Source organism: Candoia aspera, chromosome 13, assembly GCF_035149785.1.
Source record: "Candoia aspera isolate rCanAsp1 chromosome 13, rCanAsp1.hap2, whole genome shotgun sequence".
In the NCBI taxonomy this organism is placed as follows: Eukaryota; Metazoa; Chordata; class Lepidosauria; order Squamata; family Boidae; genus Candoia; species Candoia aspera.
In genome coordinates this window covers 7,664,504-7,690,887 of record NC_086165.1, presented here as the reverse complement: position 1 = coordinate 7,690,887, position 26,384 = coordinate 7,664,504, and the positions used below count along the sequence as shown (strand labels likewise).

General features: G+C 44.1%; 2 protein-coding genes across 2 annotated transcripts in view; one reads left to right on the top strand and one right to left on the bottom strand.

Moving 5' to 3' along the window:
* The window catches only part of MYO9A (myosin IXA), a 107,150-nt gene extending 95,236 nt beyond the window's left edge, over positions 1–11,914 (top strand). Inside the window, exons 35-43 of the mRNA XM_063314255.1 lie at positions 113–174; positions 891–1,083; positions 1,893–2,021; positions 2,741–2,846; positions 3,958–4,089; positions 4,356–4,479; positions 7,534–7,736; positions 7,940–8,082; positions 9,216–11,914. Coding sequence (XP_063170325.1) covers positions 113–174; positions 891–1,083; positions 1,893–2,021; positions 2,741–2,846; positions 3,958–4,089; positions 4,356–4,479; positions 7,534–7,736; positions 7,940–8,082; positions 9,216–9,697 — 1,574 coding nt within the window. The 3' untranslated portion in view covers positions 9,698–11,914. The remainder of the gene's footprint in view (positions 1–112; positions 175–890; positions 1,084–1,892; positions 2,022–2,740; positions 2,847–3,957; positions 4,090–4,355; positions 4,480–7,533; positions 7,737–7,939; positions 8,083–9,215) is intronic.
* Positions 11,915–15,219: 3,305 nt separating this feature from the next.
* On the bottom strand, positions 15,220–23,443 carry NR2E3 (nuclear receptor subfamily 2 group E member 3). Its single transcript, XM_063314187.1, has 8 exons — positions 23,386–23,443; positions 22,474–22,624; positions 21,042–21,145; positions 19,348–19,614; positions 17,847–18,028; positions 17,097–17,337; positions 16,471–16,576; positions 15,220–15,352 (listed from the first exon to the last, which is right to left on the bottom strand). Exons 1-8 carry the CDS (start codon positions 23,441–23,443, stop codon positions 15,220–15,222), a joined length of 1,242 nt encoding a protein of 413 aa, XP_063170257.1.
* Positions 23,444–26,384: the final 2,941 nt, after the last annotated feature.

Sequence of the window (26,384 nt, the reverse complement as noted above, 5' to 3'; positions counted from 1 at the left end):
TTCCTACCTCAATGCAGCAAACTCCAACTGGGAGTCTCCTCATCAACTCTTGCAAAGTTACAATACAATAACATTTCATGTGCAACACTAAATACACTTTTCCTAATTCCAGTGTGCAAATATGCTTGCCACCGAAAGTGCTGCCTGAAGACCACAACGAAATGCTCCAAAAAGGTACTGTGTTTTCTCTCAGTTCTGTATGCCACAAGAAATGTCACAATAGTTGTGGAACATCCATGGAATGAGCCTAAGCAGAATGGTTTCCTAACCTCAGTGCCTGTGGTAGTTCCCCACGATAGAATTCTCTTTCCAGGACTGTGAAAGTGCTTCTTTTGGGGAAATGGGAATTCACCCAGCTGTGACAAGCCGAGCAGATGCCCTCCTTCAGCTAACCCACATCCTTGCCAGCACTCCTTCGCCCGTATAGTCAGTTGTGGAGGAAGTTATTCATGGTCTCTAGATCAGCATGTTGCTGTGTGTCTGTCTGGTTGCTGATTCTTAATTCATATTTCTGTAAAGCAGAAACCAGGGAGTCAGGAAACTCTGGGGCGATGGCAGTTAAAGGCCTGTTTTCTGCTGCTGCTCTGCCTGCTCCCCCCCCCCCCCCCCGCTCTGAATTAAGGCTTTGACCAAAATGCCAACCCAGCATAGGGCTATAAGCACAGAAGTATTACAGGGACAGCAAGGACTTGGGGAAAGGTGAGGCACGTCTAGATATTTCCTCCACTCTAATAATCGCTTTATATTTTGCATGGTTTTGTAATCTTAAAGCAGTGACTCTTCTGATCCTTGTATTCACCAGTCTTAGAGTAATGTGAATCTTGCTGAAGTTTAGACAGTGTGGCTTCGATGAGCTGGCAGCGCTGATCGCATTATCCCTGTCTCTTTAGTACGACCCGGAGCTTTCTTCGCGTCAGTTTGGAGTCGAACTCTCTCGCCTGACCAGCGAAGAGCGAATTGTGCCGTTAGTGTTTGAGAAGCTCACCAGTTACATAGAAATGCATGCTTTGTACACTGAAGGCATTTACCGGAAATCCGGATCAACGAATAAAATCAAAGAATTGCGGCAGGGCCTTGACACAGGTGAGGAGGCTTAGAGAAAGGGAACTTGCGTTACTGTGTTTTTTTCCTAGTTTCTATGTCACACAGATCCCTCAAGATTACCAGGCATTTGGCCTGACCCAGGTTATTTTAGAGATGCTAGAACTTTGGGCAGATGATGGCCAGAAAGCTCAATATTCTGGTCATCAACAATTTTCAGTTTGATTCAGCTCAGGATTTAGATAGTGCTGAAGCAGGGGCTCATACAGTAAATACAGTTAATTCTATGTTATGCTAAAACTAATATGTAGTTACAGTATGGTTTATGTTTGATTTATGTTTGAGATCCAGTTTGGTGTAGTGATTAAAATGATGGACTAGAAACTGAGAAACTATGAGTTCTAGTCCTCCCTTAGGTATGAAAGCTGGCTTGGTGACTTTGGGCCAGTCACTTCCTCTCAGCCCAACCTACTTCACGAGAGTGTTGTTATGGGGAAAATAGGAGGCAGTAGAATTATGTCAGCTGCCTTGAGTTGCACAAAATAAAAATAAGGATAGGATATAAAAAGGAGGAGGAGGTTGCAGAATGAAGTCAGATAAGTCTATATCTTAAATACAAAAATATTGAACCTGTTCTTTTCAGTCAGTTATACTATATGGTTAAGGAACCTTGGCTGTGACTTAATAACAAAATCCTGGGTTGGCATCTTTTAAGAATCCATCAGAACCGAAGGTTCTCATTTATATCCAGTCTTATATTGGCACCAACATGCCGAATTGGGTGCGGAAGTATACTTTTGCTATTTCTTCTTTTCTTTTAATGTTCTTTCTTCCGTTCTTTCTGCTACCAGATATTGAGGGTGTGAATCTCGATGACTACAACATCCACGTCATTGCCAGTGTGTTCAAGCAATGGCTAAGGGATTTGCCTAATCCTCTCATGACGTTTGAACTCTACGAAGAATTTTTGCGAGCCATGGGTAAGGAGTTCTCACTCCTGGGCAAAAAAAAAAAGGACCTTAGATGAAGTAGAGCTTTGGGGAAAAATCAAAAACCAAAGCTAAGAGGAAAAGCAAGTCTGTTTCTGCTTGGAAGGTTATGCTCTCCACTAGTTCATTATCTCTGCAGCTTGCTTTACCTTATCCAGGGGAATATTTCTACACAGAGCGCCCATGAGAGTTCTTTACCATGATGAAACCTAAAACAGTGGTGATGCTTTTTCTAGAAATCTGCTTCAGAAGGTGGTCCGAGGCATCCCACTGTGATACAGTGTATCCCCTTGATGAGACCCCAGACTAGAACAAAATTTCCATTTCTGTGCTAGTTGTCTTCTTTCTCTGCATTTCAGACGTTATGTCCTGATTTTTCACCTAAAAATTTCAGAGCCCCCAATGATGTAGAAATCATCTTCTTACTTGAGTTGCAATGGGATTTCCCAGAGCATTCTCCTGAAGAACACCATTTGAATTGCAAGGGTACTTTGCTCAACGCTCAGAAGCTCCCTTTCTTGGGGTGTTCACTAAATCCTGAGCAGTGGTGGAGTTGTAGGACGTGTGTTTTGACATGTGAAAAGTTAGAGTGAAGCTGGCAAATGTAGCATGTATAATATTTTATAAACTTAGCTTGATGTTAAAATACTCATTTCTAATACAGAGCAGACCACAATCCTGATGAATTGAATGAACTGTGTTTTCTGTAGGTTTGCAGGAGAGGAAGGAGGCCATCCGTGGGGTCTACTCGGTCATTGATCAGCTTTCCCGTACCCATCTTAATACCTTGGAACGCCTGATCTTTCACCTTGTCAGGTATAAATATCCAGGATCAGATTATAAAGAGATTTTCTTGTGAATGCCAGCTTATCTACAGACATATTCCCACTTTCAGCTTTTGATGACAGCTGCAGTCTTTAAAAGCTGCTATATTTTCAGGGTTCTGTGTAAGAGACAGGCCTATTTGCAGACAGCTTTGGAAAGTTAAGTTCTGCCTATCTTCATCTTGCCTTCAGTCGTGCTGATTATAATCTCCCAGGAAACCCAGCAATTCCTGCACATTATTTTGGGTGACAAAATGCTTTCGTTGAGTTTTCAAGGCACACGTCAGAGTAAAAGGCCTTGTTATCCCATGGTCAAGTTAGAGGACAGATAGTTCTTTCAGTTTCTTATGTTGACGTGTTATTCTAATGTGGGTCATGGCAGTTCTGTTTTAATGGTTTTATTGAGTTCATATGATAGGGTGATGAAAAGATAATATAAATAAATAAAATACTGTTATATTCGCCTGAGCAATAGAATTGGTGCATTAATCCAAAGAGGGTAACTATAATGGCTTGAACACAACCAATATGAATTCTGAACCTGGCCCCTCTCCATGCCATCTGTAGCATGAAGAGCAAGTGAATTGGCCATTTAAGTTTTGAGGAGGAATTTTTCCTACGGACTTGAGAGGATTTTCCTATAACATTTTCACCATTTTCCTTCCCAACCAGGGCCAAGCCAAGCCATTACCACCAAGGGCAAAAGACAAAATTGTATCTCCTCTGTTTCACAAACAGAAAGTGACTGTAGTGGCATATGGAACTTTGCACCATTGGCAGTGGGCTAGAGACTGGTACTGTGGCTTGGACTAATTTTAGGAGTATGGAACTGACTGTATTCCACGCAGAACTCTGTCCAAGAGAAAGGAATGGCTTCGAAGGGCAGGAGGAACAGCTGGAAAGCTGCTGTTGTTGCTTCTCCCCAGCATCGGCCATTGCCTCACTCTGCCTAATGGTGTCCATACTATTTTTTTTCCTTCTCTTCAGCCTTGGTCTCAATTCTTAGGTCCAGTCTATGGGTTTGCCCCATCTCACAACAACTGTGAGTTGCTACAAGTGCCTGCAGTTAAGTTTTATTGCCATTCTGTTCTGATGCTGTTTAGGATTGCTCTGCAAGAAGAAACAAATCGAATGTCAGCTAATGCTCTGGCCATTGTGTTTGCTCCCTGTATCCTCCGCTGTCCAGACACCACTGACCCTCTGCAGAGCGCTCAGGATGTCAGTAAAACCATCAGGTAATGAAAAAAAACTTGCTACCTGCCCTGACCAGTTCAGCTTTACTGATGTGATTCCTGCCAGTCACGTGGATAGTTTGGGGAGGGACAGTTGACAACAGAAATGAAAACCCCAGAGGGAGAAGTTGCATGCACAGATTAATCCTTCCAATTTTTCAGTTATAATATTCACATCAAGGAAGATCCCTGAACTCATGTCTAGGATGTATAAGCAGTTTCTAGGCTTCAAGCCATCATTTTCTCTCTTGATAATTTTTCTCTTTCAGTTGTGTAGAGCTGATTGTTATAGAACAGATGAACAAATACCGGGCCCGTCTCAAGGATATCAGCAGCCTCGAGTTTGCAGAGAACAAAGCAAAGAGCCGTCTCTCCTTGATCCGCAGGTCCATGGTAAGGGGAAGGTCTGACTGAATGAATGACAGGCTGGCCAAGTCCCAGATCAAGAAGAAGTGGAGACAATGCTCCCTCAACTGATCTTCCCCATTTTCCAGCCCACCTTAATTGATACAAGCATTCTTGTTCAAGGAAAATTTGGGAGGACGATCACCTGTGTTTGTCTCTCCTAATGCCATACTGGTTTAATACACTAGATTCTGGAATTGAGGATCCACATGTGCCAGTTAAGTTACTTGGGTTTGGATAGTAACTGAAAGACATCTGTCTTTCTCTCTCTTTTCTCTTCCCTCTAACCTTTTCTTCCCATCTTCCCAACTACTTACACATCTCAAATCCTTTAATATGTGATTTAGTCTAATGCAGAAGTTAAAGTTTGGCTTAATCAGTAATATCTGGGTCTTCAAAGGTAGAGGTGCTCGCTCTCTGTTGTTATTTTATATAGGTAACCCATATGGTCCTTGGGGGATTTTTTTTTATTCCCAGATATTCTTTAGTGAACTCGAGTCACTTTAGCTTGTGTGTAATTGGCTTTTCTCCATGATTGGTCCTTGTTCCCCTAACTCTCGCAGTATTCTCATCTGACACTGCTTTTTACTGAACGGGCTTCCATTCACCTCTCTTCCAAATGCATGTGCCCGTGGGAGGCCCTGGGGTGACAGTACGGTGTGCAGACTGCAGTCTGGCCCCAGCTGAGCTCTTCGTAACAAGCCACTTCCTCTTAGCTCGTGCCCTTTATGAGACGCAGAATAATTTGCATGCTCCTTAGCTAGGCTGCTGACTTGAAAGGCAGTTGCTCTGCTCAGAAACGGCCTCTGTTCTCCTTGGCTCAGGTCGGCTGGCTCCACAGAGATTGGGGCTTGGCTGATCTTGTGGGAGGCCGAGGGAGGCCCTGCTGAAAGCAAGCTGGGGCTGCAAGGGCCCACCCAGCACCCTCTCTTGGGAGCTCATCTGCGACTGTAGCCGATGCTTCTTCACTTCTTTTGCAGCAGTAAATGGCTTGTAGCTTGTTTGCACCTTCTAGCAGCTGCAGCAAAGAGCAAGCTTCCATTGCCATGCCCAGCAACTCTCAGAGTAAGCTGATGGCGTGTGCCCTCTAACCTGCTCCTTTCCTTTTCCTGTCCTCTCTAATCCAGAAGCCTGTACTAATTGCCGTTAGATTTATGAGCATAACCCGCAGCTCAATCCCGGTATGTATCAGAATCGCAACGCACTGACCTTATGCCATAACTCTCCATTCACCCCAGTGCTTCTGCATGCTCCATGCCGCATAATTGTGTGCGTGTGTGCGCACGTGTGTGTATGTGTTTATTTCCTCTATTTGGGTGCTGTCAACTTCTTGTGATACAGAAGGCATCAAAAGAAAATGCATATAAGGCCATTTTCATCTAGACAGATTAGGAGGAGGAAGACAAGTAGCAATTAAGATAGGAGGGAATCAGTTCTCTGCAACACTTGGCGCAGACGTCTCTAGAGGAGAGTCCTTGCTATATTGTGTTTTGTTTTGTTTTTTAACCAGAGCAAAGCTGTGAGTGAGGCAGGGCCTCCTAGCAATTGAAAAGCTAATGGAAATTTGGAATAAAATTGTTCTCTGGGATTCTTGTGCTCTTCTGTGGAGCTCATTTCTGTATCCTCTTTTATTTTCCCCAGTTCTTTTATCTGTATCTTCATCTTTTCCTCTTGTCTAGACCAATTTCACATATTGAGACCACGAACAATCACTTGAAACACAACAGGAATTCAGAATATGGTTCTTTCCCCCTCTAACCTTGCCAGTTTTCAACAAACAAACAAGTCATCCTCCAGCACTGCCTTTGCTTGAATTTTCAAAAGGAAGCACACAAAAAGAAAGAGTCTAAGAGTCCTTTTTAGAGTCAGGCAGCATGGAAGAAGCACTGCCTATAGTTAACCCAAAGCAACTTTGCTAATATCCAGTCATAGCCTCAGAAGATGGAGCCTTCAAGTTCTAAGATGAAAATCTGAGTGTGATTTTAAAAGTGATATAAAAAAAAACAGCAACCCCAAAACACATGGTTCAGCCAGAAAGGGAAACCTGGAAAATGATTTAATAATTCCTGGAGTCATTTATATAATAATTTGCTGCTGCTGAAAGTATGAAGTGGTTAAAAGTCCTGATTCGGCTTTTTCTGCAGTATCCCCCAGGACAGGTATATGAACCTTTGGTTTCTGAGAATCTGAATGTGCCTGAGGGGCATTTATATATCTCTTGGCTCTGTGTCCAAGGAAATAAATTCTCACTATCATTGTTACAGTGATCCGCGTCTGCTGGTTTATTCACAGAATGTCATCGGAAAATACAGACAGCAAGATAGCCTGTGCTTTGTCGATGGCTTTCTTTGTTCTCATTTTTTTCCTGCCTGGGGGGATTCCTTACTTAAAACAATGTTCAGTATGTTCAGCATTTCCAACATCTTAGAAGGAAGTAATTTAAAAGATGGCATGAACAGGATTTTTCTTTTTTTTTAAATACTGTAATCTACTTTCTTGTAATCTGTTTCCTTCCTTGCACCACTTTTTGGTGCTGGCAACCTGAAATACTCTGCTATAAAGTAGATCCATAGAAGTACCTCTTTAAACATCTGGCTTATAGATCAGAAATATTTTTGAGGACCTCCAAAATTGTTTGTTTGTTTGTTTATTATTCAAATTTTGTTACCACCCATATCCCCCAAAGAGGGACTCTGGGTAGTTTACAATAAAATTAATACAATAACAATACACGTTAAAATCCCGTAAAAATAAGAACAAGTTACAAATATAAAATACAATATAAATAAATATAAAATCCAAGTGGCTCTAAAGATTTCAATCTGGTGGGAGGGGCTCTAAGGAGCAAGCCACCCCCAAGAATGGCTACTATAGTTCCTATGCCGTTGAATTTATACTTGCTTCCTGTCCTATCTGTCTCTGCCAGCCATCTGAAGAAATCGTTTGTTTGCTTGTTGTACCATACACATAGTGGGGATGCGTTCTTCTAGTCTCAAAGCTGATAGAATGCCACGTTCCTCATCAGCCTCAATTTACCCACAGGGTAAAGGGCGTCTACGCCGAGGGACCTATCCAAGCCCTACGTCACCGGCGGCGGTCAGATTGCCCTCTATGGCAGATGCTCCTGAGGAGGCCCTGAGCAGCGAGGAGGCCATGGAGATGGAGGTCACCGAACAGCAGCAAGTAGCCATGCAGCAGGAGGAGAAGGTGCTGGCAGAGCAAATCGAGAGCCTGCAGAAGGAGAAGTGAGTCTAAGTAGCTGGACCAATGAAGCGGTGGGGGGAGGGTCGCCATCTGCTGCAGTTCGGGAAATGCATGACCCGCATTGGTCAAGTTGGGATGCAGGTTGACTGTTGTGGATATGACCTTAGTATTCCTTTATTTCCTTGTGCTGCTGTTTTTTTCTCTATCCAATCCTTTCCATTTGTTTCATGTTTCGCCCCTGCAGGGAAGAATTAACTTTTGAGATGCTGGCACTGGAGCCTAGAGCCTCTGATGATGAAACGTTAGAGTCCGAGGCTTCAATTGGCACTGCAGACAGTTCCGAAAACTTGAATTTTGATTCTGAAGGAACTATTTCAGACAAATCAGGTAAATAAAGGATTGTTGATTATACTAAAGGAACAATCATTAGCATATGAACTTTAGTGTTCAAAATTTTTTCACTCTCCAAGACTTAAAGAAAGTGAGATTCTTCATTTATGGTGTTAGGGATATCATTGAGATATCTAAATTCCAGAAAATCCTCAGTACTACAGTTTTAATACTTTAAAAAAAACCAAATTTCAGACCTCAGGGTTTCCAGACACATCATGCAGATGTTTATGGAAAGTCCTAGGTGAGTTGAGGAAGAAATGTCTCCTAGGTTAAGGGACACATGCAGGTAGGTTTTAACGACCCTAATTGGGACCAGGATTTCCACTGCTATGCGAAGCAGTTGTTAGGCGAAACATCATGTGACCGCACCGCTTAGCGACAGCAGTTCCAGTAGTCTTGGTTGAGCTGGTTAGGCAAGGACCATGCCATCATTGAAATGGCAAGATATGGTTTCTGTACCCAGAATTGTAGAACAGTGCAGATAGGAACTTCAAAACCATATAAGATTTGATGAATTTACACAATTTCAGCCATCAAAATTAAAGGTATATCTGGTCCACAGACATCATCTGGAGAGGAGGAGGCTGTTGTGACATGGTACCCAAATTGCCAACTTCTCGGTGTTTAGATGCTCCTCAAAAGCTTTCAGTGACTATGTAATGATCTGCATGAAGGAAAAGATTGGAAGTTGCTGCCTCAGTCCTAGACATTAATGATAACAGAAGATCTGACGGTAGAAGGTCTTCTGCAGAGAACACCTTCCATTCTCTTCTCTCTTGCAGCTCAGCACCAACATGCAACAGGGGCAGTTGGGCACATGAGCGTGAAAAGTGGCTATGGAGGAATTTGCTCGCTTAATGAAAGATTATAACTGAGGTTTAATAGTATTCACTTAAAACTTTACACTTGTTTGAACAAACGGGAGGAAACTGAAACAGGGCAAACTATATTTTGAAAACACATATTGGAAATGCCCTCTGCAGGCAGTCTAGAAATAAGCCATAATGTTTGATTCCATGGATGGCAATCAGGAGAGCTTCATTGGACTTTCCCAGGAAACATTGTCTCTTTGTCAGTGCATTCACACTGCCACTTCTTAAGCATCCCTTGTATCTCCTCCCTACCAGGCAGAAGTTTAATCCTCAACCAAGCACGACCTGTCAAGGCAGACCCCGTTGGTACCTCTAGGTCTCGAAGGCATCTGCGGAAGCAGCAGGAGTCTTTGGACTCGGTGGATTCCTTGGTTTCTTCTCCATCCCTGTCACCCTCTTCCTCATCGTCCTGCCTGCCTCATGTGACAAGGAAACGATTCCAGATCTACTCCAAATCGCCTTTTTATCGAGCAGCCCCCACTGGGGATGCTGTGGCACTGGAGCGATCACCAGGGCATGCCAAGGTCCTGGACGATAGGCCACAGTTCACCACCAGAGGGACATTCAATCCAGAGAAAGGCAAGCAGAAACTGAAGAATGTGAAAATCTCCCCCCCAAAAGCCAAAGAACTCCCAGAGGGGTCTGCTGGGACAGGCCGGAAGCGTCATCCTGATGCTGCTGATTACATGAGCCCTCAGCAACTGGTGCTGCTAGGAAATAATGAGTTCATGGTATGAGTTGTCTGTGGCAGTAAAGCGAAAGCATCTCCTCCATAGCATCTTCCCTCCACTCCAGTGCCATCTGCTGCCACCTCCATTGTAGGACTACTGCTGTCCCCCAAGTCAGCATCTCCTCCTTATTTGTTGCTTGGAGTCCTAGCATTGCATTGCCAGTGCAGAAGTGGGGAGCCTTGCTCTTCCCTCGAGTACAAGTGGAGGAAAGTTCAGCCGTGGCCTTAGCTGACTTAGCCTTTGGAACTCCGTGATTTCTCAGAGAGTCAGGCTGGGAATTTGCAGTGAAACCAGTAGAGCTGAGGGAATGATGGCTGGTGAACCAGGTTTGTGTGTTCCTTTTTCTTTAATGGGCCAGGGAATGTGCCAGCCAGCTGAGAACATCAGGAGGGCAGCTTGAGTTCAAGAGAGGCGTTCTTGATCCTGATGGTCAAAGTTTCTGACTTTGGGATTGGGTTTTTGCACTGGGACTGAGAAGCAGTGAACCTTCCTCAAAGGAATGTCAGCGACACAGAGACTGAGCCCTTTGTTCAGAGCTATTTATAATGCACTCCATGGCGTTCTCAGATGAGGTGAAAAACACTCATTTTCACTCAAGCACTTCTTAGACTACATCAGGTGCACCTCTGTTGTGAAAAAGAGTTATTTATCTATCTAGCGTTCTTGGTTTAAACTTCTTGGTTGATGGTGTCAGAATAACCAATGCCAGTTTGATTCCAGGTAGGTCAAAGCCAAACATTTGTGCCGAATTTCCAGTAGCCATAATCACAACATAGATCCTGTCCTTGGGGCAGAAAAGCAGACTCTAAGACTAGACGGAAGTGTTAGGCAGTAGAACTGTTTACTTTTCTGACTGTGTCTCTGGCCCAACCCCATGCTGGTAGCTGAGCAGAAGGCTCTAAACCTCTTGACAGGCCGAGAAATCGCTACTCAAGCAAAATGCAAGTGTAAGGAAGGCTGCTGTTGAAATCAATCAGTTTAACAAGTGATTTAACATTGCTTTCTTTGCTAAACATCAGTATTAAACAAAGGCGCAAATTAAAAAAAATGAGAGACTACTTGAAGCTCTTTGTTAGTATTATGGTTACTGAAGTTCAATGTAAATATAACTTTTTATGTTTATTTTCTTTTTCCACAATGTGGGACTTTATTAATGTGGGACATTTAAGCCAGAAAAGTGGAAGGAGGAGCAGGCATAAGTTACTAGAAGTAATTCCAGGATCTTTTTCAGTGTGGAACAATTAACAGTTGCCCTGTTTTGCACCAGTATGACATTAGATCATTCCACCTATATGTTGTGATTAAATTGCTATGCTGTAACTGTAGAGCAAGAGCCTTGATGACAACAGAGAGGTCTGCATAAGGGTCTTTTGGAAGCTCCATTTTTCAGATATCACTGATCTGTTTTGATTGTATGGCAGAAAAGTTAGACTGCAAAGACCTCCTGTCATGATACAGCCACCACTTTTCCACATTTGTTGAAGCTGTAGAACAAGGACAGTGCGCCATGATCACAGGCAGAAACCCGAGGTAACTGATCCTCTTTACAAACCATGCACACTTTTATTAGTTTCCTATCTAAGAGGTTTGACCAACTGAGTGTTAGAGCTATTAATGGTTTAAAACCACCTGCCCCCACCCCGAAGTAAATGAGGAGCTTCAATTTTTTCTTGGAGTCTTTAAGTCTGCTGCACCCCACTGCCGAATCACAGCTGCAGCACAGTGGTCCTTAGTTTTTAATCTGGCACCATACGAAGCAAGAGACCTTGATGTAGTAAGTATACAGACAGGCTGTTTTCACAAGTCAAAAGCTGCCGTAAAAATCAAAACTGAATGCCAGAATTGGCATTCTGAATGGCAGTGTAACTCTCATAAGAAATCATAATATTTATAACAGTACCTGTTACAATAAAGAGGCCTTATTAGAGATTTTGAAATCTTGCTAGTTTGAACTGTCCTTTCAGTGACTGAAGATGGTGTTTGCTATGTTGGTCGAGTTTTGTTTAGCTGTTCGCAGAAGAATCTGTTGCGTTTTTCCTACTTCAAGAAGGTGAAATGTCTGGCAGACCTTTCAGCTTCAACCCTGTTGACGGATTCTTGTTTGCTCTTGGTCACTGGGGTTTGTGTTTGTTAGTTAGTTTTCTGCGCAGAGTAAGTGCTCCTGCAGGACCCTTTGCAGATAGAATGTTCAATATCTGGGTTCCAGCTTGCAGTGTTTGGTTGGGGGGGACTTTGTATACGTGGGGCATTTTATACCAACCCCCCCTTTTTTTTTTTTAAATCCTGACTGCTAGCAAGTGTAGCTCGGCATCAGTCTTTGTTCAGGTGTCTCCCATTCTGGAAGCATCACAAGTACGCTTTTACAAACCTGATGAAGATTATGTTTTTCTTAGTTCCCCCGGAGTCTTGGAACCTGCAGTGATGTGCCAGTAGCTTTAGGTTCTAATTCCTGCAGTCAGTCTTTCTCATAAATTCTGTGCAGGGGGTTGGGTTAAGTCCAAGGGGCTCTAATAAAATTGAAAAGGAATTCTCAAGAGTCTGGTAAGCAGGATAGTGTCAAGTTAATGGATCCTAAAGCTGCCTCTTCTTTATCCCTCTTTACAAGTTTATTACCAAAAAGCTGTATCTGTCTCCTCTCTCCCCCACCACTTCAACCACCCGACACAGACATCATGTTTACCAAGCAGGGCTTAGGCATGTGCACCAAGACCTTTTCCTGGCTTTTCCTTCTGACCCCTCCACCCCCATGTCAGCTGATTTTTGTGCTGAGAAATTCTGGGCTCTGCCTACAATCCTGGGGACTCATTTCCCCCTTTCTTCCAGTGCAAAGCTCTCTCATCAGGATTGGTCCTGGTGCGTTGAGGGGGTAGATATCAAAGACAGACTTTTGTTTGAACTGTTTCTGGATTCAGGCAGCAAGTAATTCCTGTCTGTGTTTCTACCTGATGCCTGTCTTCCAGGATTTCTCAATCTTTCCTAGCATCTCCACCCCAGAACAATCTGTAAGTGTGTGGACCGTCCCTTTTCCCACTCATGGTATTAAGTGAATGTACTCACCACTAGGAAGGACATTGGCTGCATATAATTATTTTTAATGGAAATTTTTAAAGTAATTTATAAGTATGCTGAGTGTACATTTTAAAAGCAGACTGTATTGTAAAAGGATATACTGTCCTGTGTCATATTCTATAAATTTTACCTGTGAGAGAAGAATTCTATAAAGGAAAATACTTTATTTTGCTCACTGAGCTGGATGATGTACAGTTAGCTTGGTCAGCCGGCACACTGTTATTTCACATCTGGAAAGTTTCTTTCCTTTTTAATGTTATTTTCATTTCCCTTTTCTGGAACAAGGCCGTCATATTTGAAGTGCAATTTGTGTAATATTTCATAAATACAATACTATTCTATGGCTGTACAAAACAACTTTATGAACAAATATCCCCCAGCTTATTAAAGAACAAAAGAATGGAAAATAAAGTGATAGTGGCAGATGTGTTTCCTACTTGTTGATATTTTTATAGACACCCAGCTACCACAAGGGTTGGTGTCTGGTGGAAAAAGGGTGGGGGAGAGGGAATGGGAAGCAACATAATATTAGGACAATTAAAGTAGAAGCTTTTAACGGCCTGTGCAGAATGTATTAAGAGCTGATTCAACATAGATCAGCAGAAGTTCGGTGCTTCTGGGATAGTATGATGAAAATAAGGAAACTCACATTCTTTAATGATCCTTCCTATAGTTGAAAGAGTTCTCTGTGCTTTTTTTAGAAAGTCTACTGTACCCAGAAGAAAGGTGCCCCCCCCCCCGCAAATTGCTTTTACACAATTGCTTCCAATACATGGCTTGATGTAGCAGTCTGCACACAGTCTGCAGTCTGTCTGAAGTGGTACTGTTCCAAATCTGTGCTGTTTCTTTAATTAAACACTTGTACAGGTTTTTGTTCTTGTTGTTTATGGCTAGGTGTGAACTGTTTCTGACTCCATATTCCTGATAACTGCAGAAGAAATATTCCTGGCACAGAAATACAACCATAACTATTTGTGTTTTGGGAATAAACCTCTCACCTCTAGCAAAATAAGAATAAAAGGTTAACATGTTATTGACGTGTTCCTAGAAGAACGCTGTGTCAGTGTTTGTGCTCCTTCCTTGTATTCCAGGCACCAGTAATTGCTTTAAAAAGTTTGTTTGTTTCTGATGTCCAGTAGTATGTCTGCTACACTATCAATTAACATCCTTACTGCTTTTCATTAAGAAGCGGGTGCAGATTCAAAAGAGCGCAATTCAAGGAGCCAACTGCTTCCTCAAGCAATGATGAATATTAGTGTAGTTCTCTGGTTTTGACCTGGAAACCTAAATCATCTATACCCAGTGTAATGGAGAGCCTATCTACAGAGCACTATTCCACTTCCCAATACCGCCAGAGGATTTTCATGTGATTATTTTCACTCCTGCTGACTGAGGTCCATTGAAAATAGGCAACAAAGCCCATAAGCCAGCATGCTTCTTCCAGATGGGAAGAGAGAGCCTCCAAGTTCACTGAAAATCCACTCTTGCAGAAGTGAAATTTTGCTGCATGAACTGCACAACAGCTTAGTTGGAAAATAATCAGCTTATCTCTTGAATGAAGAGAATGTCATGGAAACGGAGCAGGACAGCAAATCCTGCATGTGGAAGAACTTCAGTCCAAATTTACAACTTGGTCAGCAAATAAAATTCTGTGATTCCTGTCCCTAAGGAGCAAGGAGTTCCAATCCCAAACAATAATACAAGCTACTCATTTATTAACATTTATACAAGATAGCTAACAAAGTCCTCTCTGCTCATGTCCACCAGCCTAAGAAGAGAGATTCTGCATTCAAAGTAGACCAGGCCCATTTTTCCCAAGCTAGATGTGCTTTTGATTTTTAGCTCATTTTTATATTGCAGTTTTTATTGTTGGGATAGGTAATGGAAAGGTGGCCTACGAACGCAGTTGAATAAAATAAAGGTCCAGGCTCCCATCAGAGGTTCCATGATAGCTTATATGTCTTGTGTCACATGGAAAGTAGCATAGCTGAACATTTCTGGGATGAGGTAAGGGCCTCAGCTACTCTTGTGTTCCATGTCCAAGCTATCAAATGCCTCAATCTGGAAGATGGAAGAAACTTCTGATTTTCTTAGCAAGAGGCACTTGAGCTGTTTCCTGACAGAAAATTGAGCTTGGTGGTACTTCGCATACTACTGATTCCATTGAATGTACAATAAGCCTGACTAAAATGTGGATTCAAGTCAGTAGTTTCACACTACAGTCCAACATTATTCCCACACTGTTCTCTCTCGTACAAGTGGGTCTGAAGCAGTTTCTGTACTATGGGGCGACTTTTACAACTGAACCACCAGCACTGTTTATGATCACTTGGTGTGCCAGCCTAAACCCCAACCATCTGAAGAGGTTTCTCTGCCTCTCCTCCTGCTTGCGTTTCAGATCCAGGTTTTCATACAGAGGTACCTGCTTAGGATTTCTCATGGCTCCTCCAAAAAGCATGTTAATTTTTGAACATGTCACACAGCAGCTTCTCCATAGGGGTGTTCCCAATGGTTCTGCGGAAAAATAGAACCTCGATGCGTTCCGAAGAAATGCATTTCAGTGAAGGAAGCAGCAGTAGCAGCTTTCCAAACCTAGGAGATAATATAGGTAGAGATTCATAGCTATATCAGCAAATATGTACCAACAGGAACTGGCATCAGAACATGGTCCTCCACAATTTTTTTTTCTGCTGCATTTTTTTCCTTGTTGCTACTTGATGCAACTTTGCAACCATTTTGCATCTTTCTTAATCTCCTGACCTAGCATTCTGGAACACTATAAAGGAGAATTGACAGCCACCACAAAAGAAATGGAAGATTCTTGGCAAAGTCCTCCCTTTTGGAAGGGTGAAATTAACTTTTCAGAAAAATCTCTTTAAAAGAACAAGTCCACCATCGTGTCATTCTTCTGAAGTAAGGTCAGGCCCAAAGGATGCAAAGTTAGTGACAAAGTATATTTTCAAAAACAGTGCAAGTTTTCAACAAAGCAAGACAATAGAAAAGAATCATCTTTAAAAGGTGCCAGAAAAAAATCCAAACAGTGCAGTAGTAGAATAGTATCAAAGAAGCAGGAGAATACCAAAAATCAAAATTAAAAATCTTCATTTGGTACCTAAAACTTAATGGGGTCATTGAAGCACTGAAAAAAAGAGTCTTTCCTCAGAATCAGTCAAAACATTGAAAGGACCTGGGGAGATCCTCAATCAAGATTTTTACTTTGGGGTGAGTGTGGGAGGTTTGGATTTATTTCTCTACGGAGCACCTCATTTTGCTGAAACAACTTGAGCAGGCTCATCGGGATCGTGAGGGCGTCCTGCTTGTTCCTGCATCTGTGTTTCCTTGCTAGAAGAGGGGTTCACCTTTTCCTTTCTGTCATGCTACTATTGTCGAAAGAATCACTATCAGAAAAAAAAGAACACTATAAAATTAAGAGAGCCAGTTTGGTGTCGTGGTGAAGGCACCAGGATAGAAACCAGGAGACCGTGAGTTCTAGTCCTGCCTTAGGCACAAAGCCAGCCCCTCTCTCTCAGCCCTAGGAAGGAGGCAATGGCAAACCACTTCCAAAAAAAACTTGCCAAGAAAATAGCAAACTGACTAGTTCAGGCAGTTGCCAGGAGTCAAAAACTGACTTGACACAAAAAAAATTAAAATAGGTTGTGAGACAAGCTTTGAGGGAGGCAGCACAGAAAAGAGCACACATCTATAGGTACCTGACTGGCTGACTAGGGTAATGTATATGACTGTGTTGTCCCAGCATCACCTGTGACTGATCCTGCAAATTCTCTACCTGGTCTGGATCCTTCAGTCCTCTTGTTTCTTAAAAACAAAAAAAGAGGAAAAGTTGAGATTTAAGCAATGCTGCTTTTATAAAGAGATCTGATCCTTGACACAAACTTTTATGTTCCAAGGTCTGTGACAGTTGTATAAAAATGTTTCTAATTAAGTTTTTTTTGTGTGTGTGTCAATATTTCAGAGGGCTCAGTGAATGCACACACTCGTGCACAAACAAACAAATCTTTATTACGGTGAAGGACCAGCATACCTTCATGCACAAATGCACTTACACGCACATGCATGTGTGTGTGTGTGTGTATAAATAAAATGCTACTGAATTTTCAAATAAGAACGTCATGCGGAGCAAGACGTATAAGCCAAACAAAGCATGAGATAAGAAAAACAAAAGGAAACATAGCCTAATCGTATTTCTAATGGTGTGATCTAGACTGCCAACTTTGTACGTCTTCATGCAGATTTGTATTTTGATTTTCACATTGCTTAAAATTTGTAACTTCGCCTGTAACCCGAATGTGCTCCCCCCACCCACCCACTGGTTCACCTGGTTTAAAAAGAACAGTCGCCTTCATACAGGCAAATTCAGTGGGATCCACCGCCAGCGTTTTGAAGCGTGCAATTATTTCCTGCAGCGCACAGATATCCGTTCCTCCAGATGCGGTCTTGGCGTGGAAGGTGGAGGTTTGGTCTGACAAAGAGAGGAGGGGGCAGGTTTCCAGAGGCAAAGACCACTGGATAGCACAGAGCAGGAACAACTCACTCCAAGCTTCTTCCAGTAAGATCACCTGCAAGCAATAGGACACAGCGTCGAGTCCCTAAAAATCCTTGGGAAAGTCCCACTGCAGCGACTCCCGTTCCTTAAATAAGCCTGTAAGTATTTCAGCAAGAGCCTCTAGATTTTTCCCTTTTATAATCCTACTCCTGGCACTTGATTTATCAAAAGATAAATGAACTGTGAACAGTTTTCACCAAACCAGTAACTGCTACCTCCCCTAATCCGCCCGTAACATGACAGTCACAGCTGCAGATTCACCTAATATTCACCGTGTTGGTTTTTCTTGACTTATCTCCAGTGCATCGCTTTAAACCGATCGATCTATTTAAATATCACGAGCTCTAAATCCAACCTATATATAGAAAGAGCTGCAAGTGTAAAGACTGCCTCTATTTGGTTTTATGAATTACATCTTAGAAGCCAGCCTTTCTCGAGGACTGCCTTTTTGCTGGCTCAACTCCAAAGCCACATCTTCCCTGCTAAAGCTGCTGGTTCCTAGGCGTGACTGAGGAGGCTCACCTGGTCACGAAAAGGTAGGTTTGAGAAGATGGGAAGATTTTTTGCCCATTTCACAGCCATGAAGAGGAGTCGGGCAGAGATTTCATAAACGCTCTCTGGGTTGGTGGCCGGGTGCGGGGACCGGTGAGCCTCTGCCCCCGTGTGTTCTGGCTCGTTACTTGTCACATCAATGTTTTCATCTGCTGCAAAGGAAAACGGCCCATCAGTGTTGTCTGCAGAGGTTAGTGAGGTTGGCAAGCGTGTGTGGTGTGGTGGAGAAAAATTGTGAATACTATGCTCATTTACTTCACAATTTAAAGCAGAACAGTTGCCGTTTAAGCCCCAAGTATCTCTTGAAGTGGTATTTCCTACAGTGACCATTGCATAGGCTGTGTAAACATCCCTGGGGAATTCTTCTATCCCAACTGGCCCTCTATTTTGGGGAAACGAAGCTACATAATGTGGCATTTAGGAATCAATGGACCTTTTGCTCTATGCTCAAATTGTACGGCTGCAGGAATTTCTGACTCTTCGTTTAAAATATGAGACATACCCTCAACAGTAAAGCATGAAATAGATGAATACCCAAATATGACCTTCGATTAGCCCAATATTTGCCTGGGGGCCGGTTCTAAATCTGACCCCACACGTCAGAATTCCTGATTCAGATTGTGCCTAGTGCGGTGGGAGAATGCAGTGTCTTGTTGTCAAGCAAGATCAAGGAAAGAAGAATTCCGCACAGGGGCAAAAACATGGTCTTGGAACTGTAAGAGGAATGTCCCACCTTCATTTATAACGAATCCTTAAGGCAGAGACTTTGAAAGATTTATAACGCTGCTTCACGGCTTTCTCGCCACCTGAGCTGAGTTTCTGTTTATGAGATAAGCTGCTGATGGACTCACCTTCGATCTCTGGATCACTTTGCTTCCATTCCTTCCCCAGCCTCCCCACTTGCTTGTTAATAACACAAGACTGGAAGCAAAAGCTGGGACTCCTTATTCACAGAGACTTTGCCTTTGTGGATCCAGGGAGGTAGAAGCGCTTGCCTGTGTCCTCGTACGGTGTCCTTTTTAGGATGCCCCAAGATGTGCTCTGATATCCCCCATCTTCTCTAAATTTGAGAGTCATACTGACAGATTTTCTGGTTATTTCTTTTTAAGGGATGCTGGCTCTACACTCACACACCAGGTGGCCAGATATTTTTATCAAGCTATACAATTCTGGAAAAACTTTTAATCAGACATATTGTTTCATTGTTTTTCTTTTTCCTGACAATGAATTGTTAGATTAAACTATTTTCTTTTATTGTGGAGGCTGGTCAAAGACCATGATAAAGATCATTCATTCATTCATTCATTCTAAACAACATTAAGCTTCCCTGTGGGAGCTAAGACTGCACCAGCAGGGGGCGCTGTTGTTTGCAGCCAGCTTACTTAAAACTGCAGAGTAGCTCACCCACTTGTAAGAGTAACTCCAGACAGACGTGCTCCCCTATCCCTTTCTCAGAGTGCCAGCCACCTACCATCCTCCGGCTCCAACTTGGCACAAGTCTCCGCTGTCATCAGGCTGGCCATGAAACGGTGGTTGGTGGGGGGGGTTAGCACTCGGGCCCGCAAAACCCCACTTACAGAGCAACCGGTGGGAAGCCTGTGGCTCTGAAGGGACGGGCGGGGTGGCGTCGGCACACGCTGGGTGGTGGCCACATGTTCTGCCTGCTGTTCAGAATGCAGGTCCGTGGGGTCAAGGTGCACTTGTGCTGTGCTGCGTGGCTGGCGTTCGTTCTGAACCGCTGGAAGCGGAGAAGGATCACGGTGAGCAGCCAAAGTGGGCAGAAAAGCTTCCATTTCCTCCTCTTGACCATGTTCAAATAACTGGAGCAAAGTAGGCTGATGGTCTCATCTTTGATTTCAACCCCCTAAGCTAGTGGCTTCAAAAACTACAGGATAGGAAGCATCTGGCCCAAAGTCACCCTATGTAATGGAATGTGAGAATGACCTTAGAAGACGGGGGTGGAGGGGGAGATGCTGCCTTGGGAACAATCAGATAAAGGAAAGGGAGTCCACAAGAGGGTGACGGTCTAAAGAAGAAACAGGAAAGACCCACCCTGAACACTCAAGTGATAAATAAGGAGGGCAGGAGATTTATACCTTCAGACTTGCACGATTCTGTTAATGTAGCCTAACAATAAAGTAGAAGTAGTTCATCTGGTCGTGTTTCCTGTCTGGTCTACCTGGGAGGGCTTACATCAGTCTCTCCCCCCCCCCCATCTTCCAAGGTCATTCTCACATTCCAACGCAATCCAGCACCTTCCCTACTACTCCACCCTAGTTGTTGAGCTGAAAGGGAGAGAATGACTGGCCCAAAGTCCCCCAGGGAGTGCTCATGGCTGAGGCGGGACTAGAACCCAGATCTTCACCCTCCTAATCCAGAGCCTCCCCCACTGGTTCTTGGAGCTCCTGAGAGACTGAGTTCTGGTCCTTCCTTAGACATGGAAGCCAACTGGGTGGCGTTAAGCCAGTCAGCCTGTTTGGTCTAGTGGTTAAGGTGCTGGGCTAGAATCCAGGAGGCTGTGAGTTCTAGTTCCGCCTGAGGCATGAAAGCCGGCTGGGTGCCCTTGGGCCAGTCCCTCTCTCTCAGCCCAAGAGCCAATCAGGCATGGTAGGAGAGTTCTAGTCCCGCCTTAGGCATGAAAGCTGGCTGGGTGACCTCCGGCCAGTCCCTCTCTCTCTCAGCCCAAGAGCCAATCAGTGTGGTAGGAGAGTTCTAGTCCCGCCTTAGGCATGAAAGACAGCTGGGTGACCTCCGGCCAGTCCCTCTCTCTCAGCCCGACTTGGTGCAATGTAGACCAGCCTCCTTGTGGTGCACCCCAGGCAACGTGATTTGCCACGACTAAACAGTCTACACATCTGGCTGCTGGACCTCACAAGGATTTCCCAGCAAGGAAAGCAGCATGAACACTGAACTGCTATGCCATACAATTAAAAAATAAAAATAAAACCCTCAGCCAAACCCACCTCACAAGGTTGGTGTGCTGGGGAAAATAGAGGGAGCATTACAAAACAAAGGTGGAGTGTAAATCTAAGTAATGAATTCACGCATTTACAGGGCACCAGGTGGGAAAAGTTGGCCGGTAAGATCTGCTTGCAAACGACTTATCCGGTTCCAGTGTTTACAGCTCAACCGAGAATCAGCCCCTTTCCCCCGATTCACGTTTACCATCTTTGTTCATTCCCGCCTGAAGGCATTTCTTCAAGCGGCAAGCTTGACACTGGTTTCGGTGCGCTTTGTCCACTGGGCACATTCCACCGCCAGCCTGGCACCTATCAAGAGGACAAGATAATGTTACATCAGATGCATCTACCAGGGATTCTAGATTTGGGAGGGGGGTGTTGTGTGCTATATGAAACAAACACCTGTTCCAGAGAAGGTTAAGGTCACAGAAAAGCTTGACCCTGAGCCACAAAAACGCCAAACCCTGTGACCAGTGTGGGTTCCCCTGAAAGTTGCTGCAACAGAACCACTAAGCTTATAACAATCGGTCCGTCGACATTTACTTCTTTCCAATCGAAATTTGCCATCATGAAGCAAAGAGACACCCAACACATTGATGTTTCAGTACGGATAAGAAAATCGGGGTCTCGGTTTTGAGATTAGAGCAAGAACTGTCCCATCCACGTCTAAGGACTACTGGCATGTCTAGAGGGGGGGGGGGGAAAGGATTTAAGGTGTATCACAAAACTAGAGCTCACAACTCACAGGCTCCTGCCCGGAAAGTCCAATTACCGTATGCACAGGGCTCTGGCAGAAAGTGGGGTCAGTGATGGTGATGCAAGACTAAGGATGGCCTCTCACCTCATCCCCAAATTCTGCACATTGCGTTGTGTGGAGGCGCTTTCTCCATCCAGTACTAGAGGCTGAACAGATGTAGGAAAGAAAATGAAGCCAGCAAGACTGCTGGTCCGTTTAGCAATGGACTGAAATCTTAATCTTTTTCTCCCCCTCTAAACGTGCTACTGGACTTTAGGTATGGATGGGACATTTCCCACTCTAATCTCAAAACCAAGACACTGGTTTTCTTACCAGTATTGAAACATCAGTTTGGCCCAGTGAACTCTCCACAGCCTAGAAAGGGTGACTTTGTTGGTTCACTGGTTCCTCTAAATCTAGAAACAAAATGAAGAGACCAAGAGTGGACCCTTCAACCTTGACTTGCTCTTCGCTTGAACAATGATCTCTCCCTGCCAAAAGGACTAAGGCTGGGGTAGACCTACAACAGAAACTAAAGTCCCCACGTTAAGTCAGCTGCCGCTATTGAGAATGACTGGACATCCTCCCCCTCTTCTTCCCTAAATGTCAAAACATGGTAGGCTGATGGATCTGCTTTATGTCCTAGATGTCTTTCCCCCCAGCCTGAAGATGAGTCTGAAGAAGACAAAATGTAGTGGAGTGGTTGGGTTCAGGGAGAGCAGTTCTGGAGCCCTGCAGTTCTTCAGAATTAAAAATGAAAATGTACAGAATCTGATCACAGGCTTCCTGTCTGATGTGGAGTTTGTCCCAAAGCCCTCCATGTTCTTGCAGCTTGACCCCAGCAAGCAGTGCATGATTGGATTATTCGTCCTTCCTTGACTTCAACAATAGTATCCGTTACCTATAAATGAGCTTCCGGCGAACGCTGCGTTTGAAGAAACCGCTGCAGCCATTGCAGGCATAGATGCCATAATGCTTCCCACTGCTGGTATCACCACATACTTTGCAGAGCAACACCGGGCTCCCTGCTTTGCCAGGAGCCAGACCAAGCTCTACAGAGAACAGAGAAGAGGGCAGTTAGGGACCGGACGGAGGGAGTGCGCAACGAAGAAAGAGAGGCCAATGGATTTTCAACAGAAAACGTGACTGGACAAAGACCCCTTAATTGATAGTTCATGCCTGCATTGCTGGATCCTATGTTTGCCCTGAAAAAAGCTACTTTTACTTTGACCTACTTTATAATAATTGACCAATATAGATAAAAAGCAATTCCAATTGTCTATCCATCCAGAGCAGGAATGGGAGAACTTTTTGTGATTTCACCATATCCTTCCCCACATTTTGAGGTAGATGGTCCATCCACCCTCTTCCCCAACTCAGCTATACCTGTCTGAGGATCCTCCCAGATGTACCAAGGCTGTTTTGATACTAAGCAACTGAAAAAAATAAATATACCATGCAAGATGTAAATGCTCAGCATCTACAATAACCTAATAACAGCCTCATCTCGACCAGTTCCTCAGTAAATCCACACACCTCATGGGCTGATCAATAATAACCCAGTGTAATAGCAAGACACTATAGCAAGTGTTCAAACAACTTGGTCTGTGCTCCACAGAGTGCGTATCGCTACCTGCAATTCTGGAAGGAAAGGTGACGTGATGCATGAGACACAACTTCACCGCCAACAGTCAAGGACATCACTGAACTTCCTGACAGTATTCCAGCTTCCTGCCCATTGCAGTTGGGTGAGCTGCTTATGGCCAGAATGAAAGAGAAACATGGTCTGAAGAGTTGTAACACCACCACTTACCTAACTGGCTGGCCTCCATTCCTCTATTCATCCCCGACTTCACAGGGGAGGCAGTCATAACAGTGGCCGATATCACTGGTGGCTGCACCCTCTTCTTTGTGGAGCGTTCTGACTGTTTCTCCTTTGCCTTTGAATTGGAGGCCCAGCTGCAGGAAAAGCAAGTCTGTGCAGCGTTGTGGACTGACCAGTTTTCCCCAGATGAGGCAGGATAAGTTGCTGGAAAAACGCCTTCAGTGTAAACCAGACTCTTTCCCTGGAAAAACTCACTCTGCTGCAAGACTCTTAAGAGACCCTTCCCCAGCCCTTGACAACCCTTGTTCTTCCAGATGCTTCATGTGTGTTTGGTGTGTGCTATGCCCATGTGCGAATCCTTTCTCTTCGGGGCTCCTGTAGTGTAGCAGGAAAGATTAGTCATTAGCGCTGTGTAAGCAGTTGCCTGTCCATCATCCTCTTAATCTTTAGTTTCTTTCCAAAGGTGGGACCATCAGCCACATAAACAAGAATGAGAAAGATGCTGAAGGACTATCAGCAAGCCCAGGATGATGCCAGAATGCGATCACTCCCATCTTGGCAGTGGCTCTGCGTGCACCATTTCTACCCCCTCCGGCTTCACAAATCTGCCACTATGTTGTGCTGTTGGAAAGATGATCCATTTCTGGAATGTTCGTCTGTTCAGTCACCAAGCAGGCAGGATGAGGGTTGCTTGGGTTCTCTAGACATAAGACCTGCCTCTGCTCTGACTCCACCACATGGCCCTCCACTTTGGCTCCTACCTTGAGACCCAAGAGCAAAGGTTGTGGGGAGGAAAAATCCAGTCAACCATCCAGTCAAGGGCAACTGCTGATCACAACTGAATATTTTATAAGGTGGATTTTTCAGAGAAGGATGTACTACCTTGGCAAGCAGGTTCTGTATTATTGATGAAGGGAAAGGTGAAGCAGAAGCAATTGTGAGACAGAAGTCAGAATATAAGGCCCTTCATACTGAGGTCCTGAGATCTCTGAGGTCATGGCAGGAAGTGGTGGGCAGAGGCTGAACAGTGGTACTGGAACAGCCCATGATCTGTCAACCAGTTTTTCCCATCTGAGTGACAAAAGCCATCTTGGTTGGAGATGATAGGGATTGTAGACCACACATCTGGAAGCCAAGTGGTGGAAGAGATCTGTAAATTCTTACGTAAGAAATTATTTGCCTTACCCCATTTGTATACAGCAGTGTTTCTCAACCTTGGCAACTTTAAGATGCCAAGCATGGCTGGCCGGGGAATTCTGGGAGTTGAAGTCCACACATCTTAAAATTGCCAAGGTTGAGAAACACTGGTATACAGTAAAAAGTTGCAATATGGTGTGCTTATGGCCAGAATTCATCCAATTATGCCTTAATTCAAGGATATTCCATTCCATCCAACCCTCTGCAAGTAAATCATCATTCTGTTTATTCATTCCTGGGCCGTTATGTGATACCCCTTTGTTTAGGCTGTTTTCCTGTGAAGATCAACTAAACTTCAGCAAGCTCTGAGTCCTTCCAAGCTTGCCACTGCGTTCCCCTTATGCCATGTTGACTATATAAGCAGTGCCATTCACAGCCCCAATACTGAAAGGAAAGAGAATGATGTCGGCTGTCTGCCACTGTGTACGGACAGGGGAGGCAGAATGTATATGATTTGATTAATTCGGGCTTTGTAACAACTTTCTGATTTCCAGAGAGGCTGACATGCCTTTTATTATTTGACTCTTCTGGTTGCTGTGAATGGATCACAAATCAGGGAGCTGGCTTTTGAGTTCTCCAGATTTCCTTTTATAGCGAATTGTTAAGCAAAGCTTTGCAAAGAATTGAGGCTGTGAAACGGTTAGTGGTGCTGTAGGAGGCCTCAATTCTGCAAGCTGGACTCTTTTGGAGACCACGATAGGCGAACAGGTTTGAGCAGATTCTGATGGGTGCATACCCCATTTCAGGATGGAGCCACAGATGGGCTTGCACTCTTGCTTCTGAACATGTAACATCGGTTAGCAATGGGATAGGCAATTCGTCTTGCGGAACCTGTTGGTGTAATTGCATTTAACGTTGGGAGATTCCTTTTTGCCTTGGACTTAACCACATCCTTAGAACAGTGTAGGATGCTGGCTTAGCTACATTATGGATCCTAACTGGGGACAATATTGCATCCTTGTTTAAGGTTTTAGTCTCTGGTGGTGTAAGGGAGGAAGTTATTAGGGAATTGTCTTACTGTGGAATCCTTGGTGCTCTCTGAGCCTTGTTTTCTTGCAGACATTTCACTGCCAGACTAGGCAACATCTTCAGTGTGAACCCCATTCCCTTTTCGCGCTGAAGATGTTGCCTAGTCTGGCAATGAAATCTCTGCAAGAAAACAACCAGGCTCAGAGAGCACCAAGGACACCAAAGTTCAATCCTGAGCTACAAATATTCTCTTTGATTGGAACTGTCTTACTGTCCTCATATTGAACACACAGCTACAACTGTATTCAAATATCTGCTCTTAGCAATCCTTCAGCTAATCCCTTTCACTCTGCAGGCAAAGGGGTGGGGTGGAGGGAGGAGGATAACCCAGCAAGCTGCAAGGAATCTGCTAGTTGAACAAAAACAATTAGCTTTAGGATTGAGATGCCAGCTCTGAGTCACTCAATCCTGGTGGCTAGTCGGAGACAGATGGTGGTGGATGCTTGATCAGCCATTAGCACTAAGGTTGTTAATCTGCAGCCCTGATCTCTCTGCCTCCAGGAGGCCCTTTCTAACCAGGAAGATGGCCAGATGCACACTGCTAGCACACCTCCCCCCCAAAACAAAATTAACACTGGTGCAAAATAATCATCCCAAGGCTTAGGGTTAAATCTTTAGTAGCAAGAAACACTGGGTCATTCTAAGTCAGCTTTCTTTTTCTCTTTTGTGTCCTCTGCTCGTCTGATGCAAATTCAAAGTTTCCATTTGAGCCAACAGGGAGAAATCATCACACTAACCCTTTCTCCTTAAGGCTTTTTGTC

What these genes read in the sequence shown, in the direction of transcription:
- NR2E3 (XM_063314187.1), bottom strand. Translation starts at nt 23,443, where the DNA reads ATGACTGCCTCCCCTGTGAAGTCGGGGATGAATAGAGGAATGGAGGCC. An exon ending in AATGGAGGCCAGCCAGTTAG is followed by an intron (nt 22,625 to 23,385) that starts GTAAGTGGTGGT and finishes TGTTCTCTGTAG; the next exon opens with AGCTTGGTCTGGCTCCTGGC. An exon ending in ACCTACCTTTTCGTGACCAG is followed by an intron (nt 17,338 to 17,846) that starts GTGAGCCTCCTC and finishes TATTGCTTGCAG; the next exon opens with GTGATCTTACTGGAAGAAGC.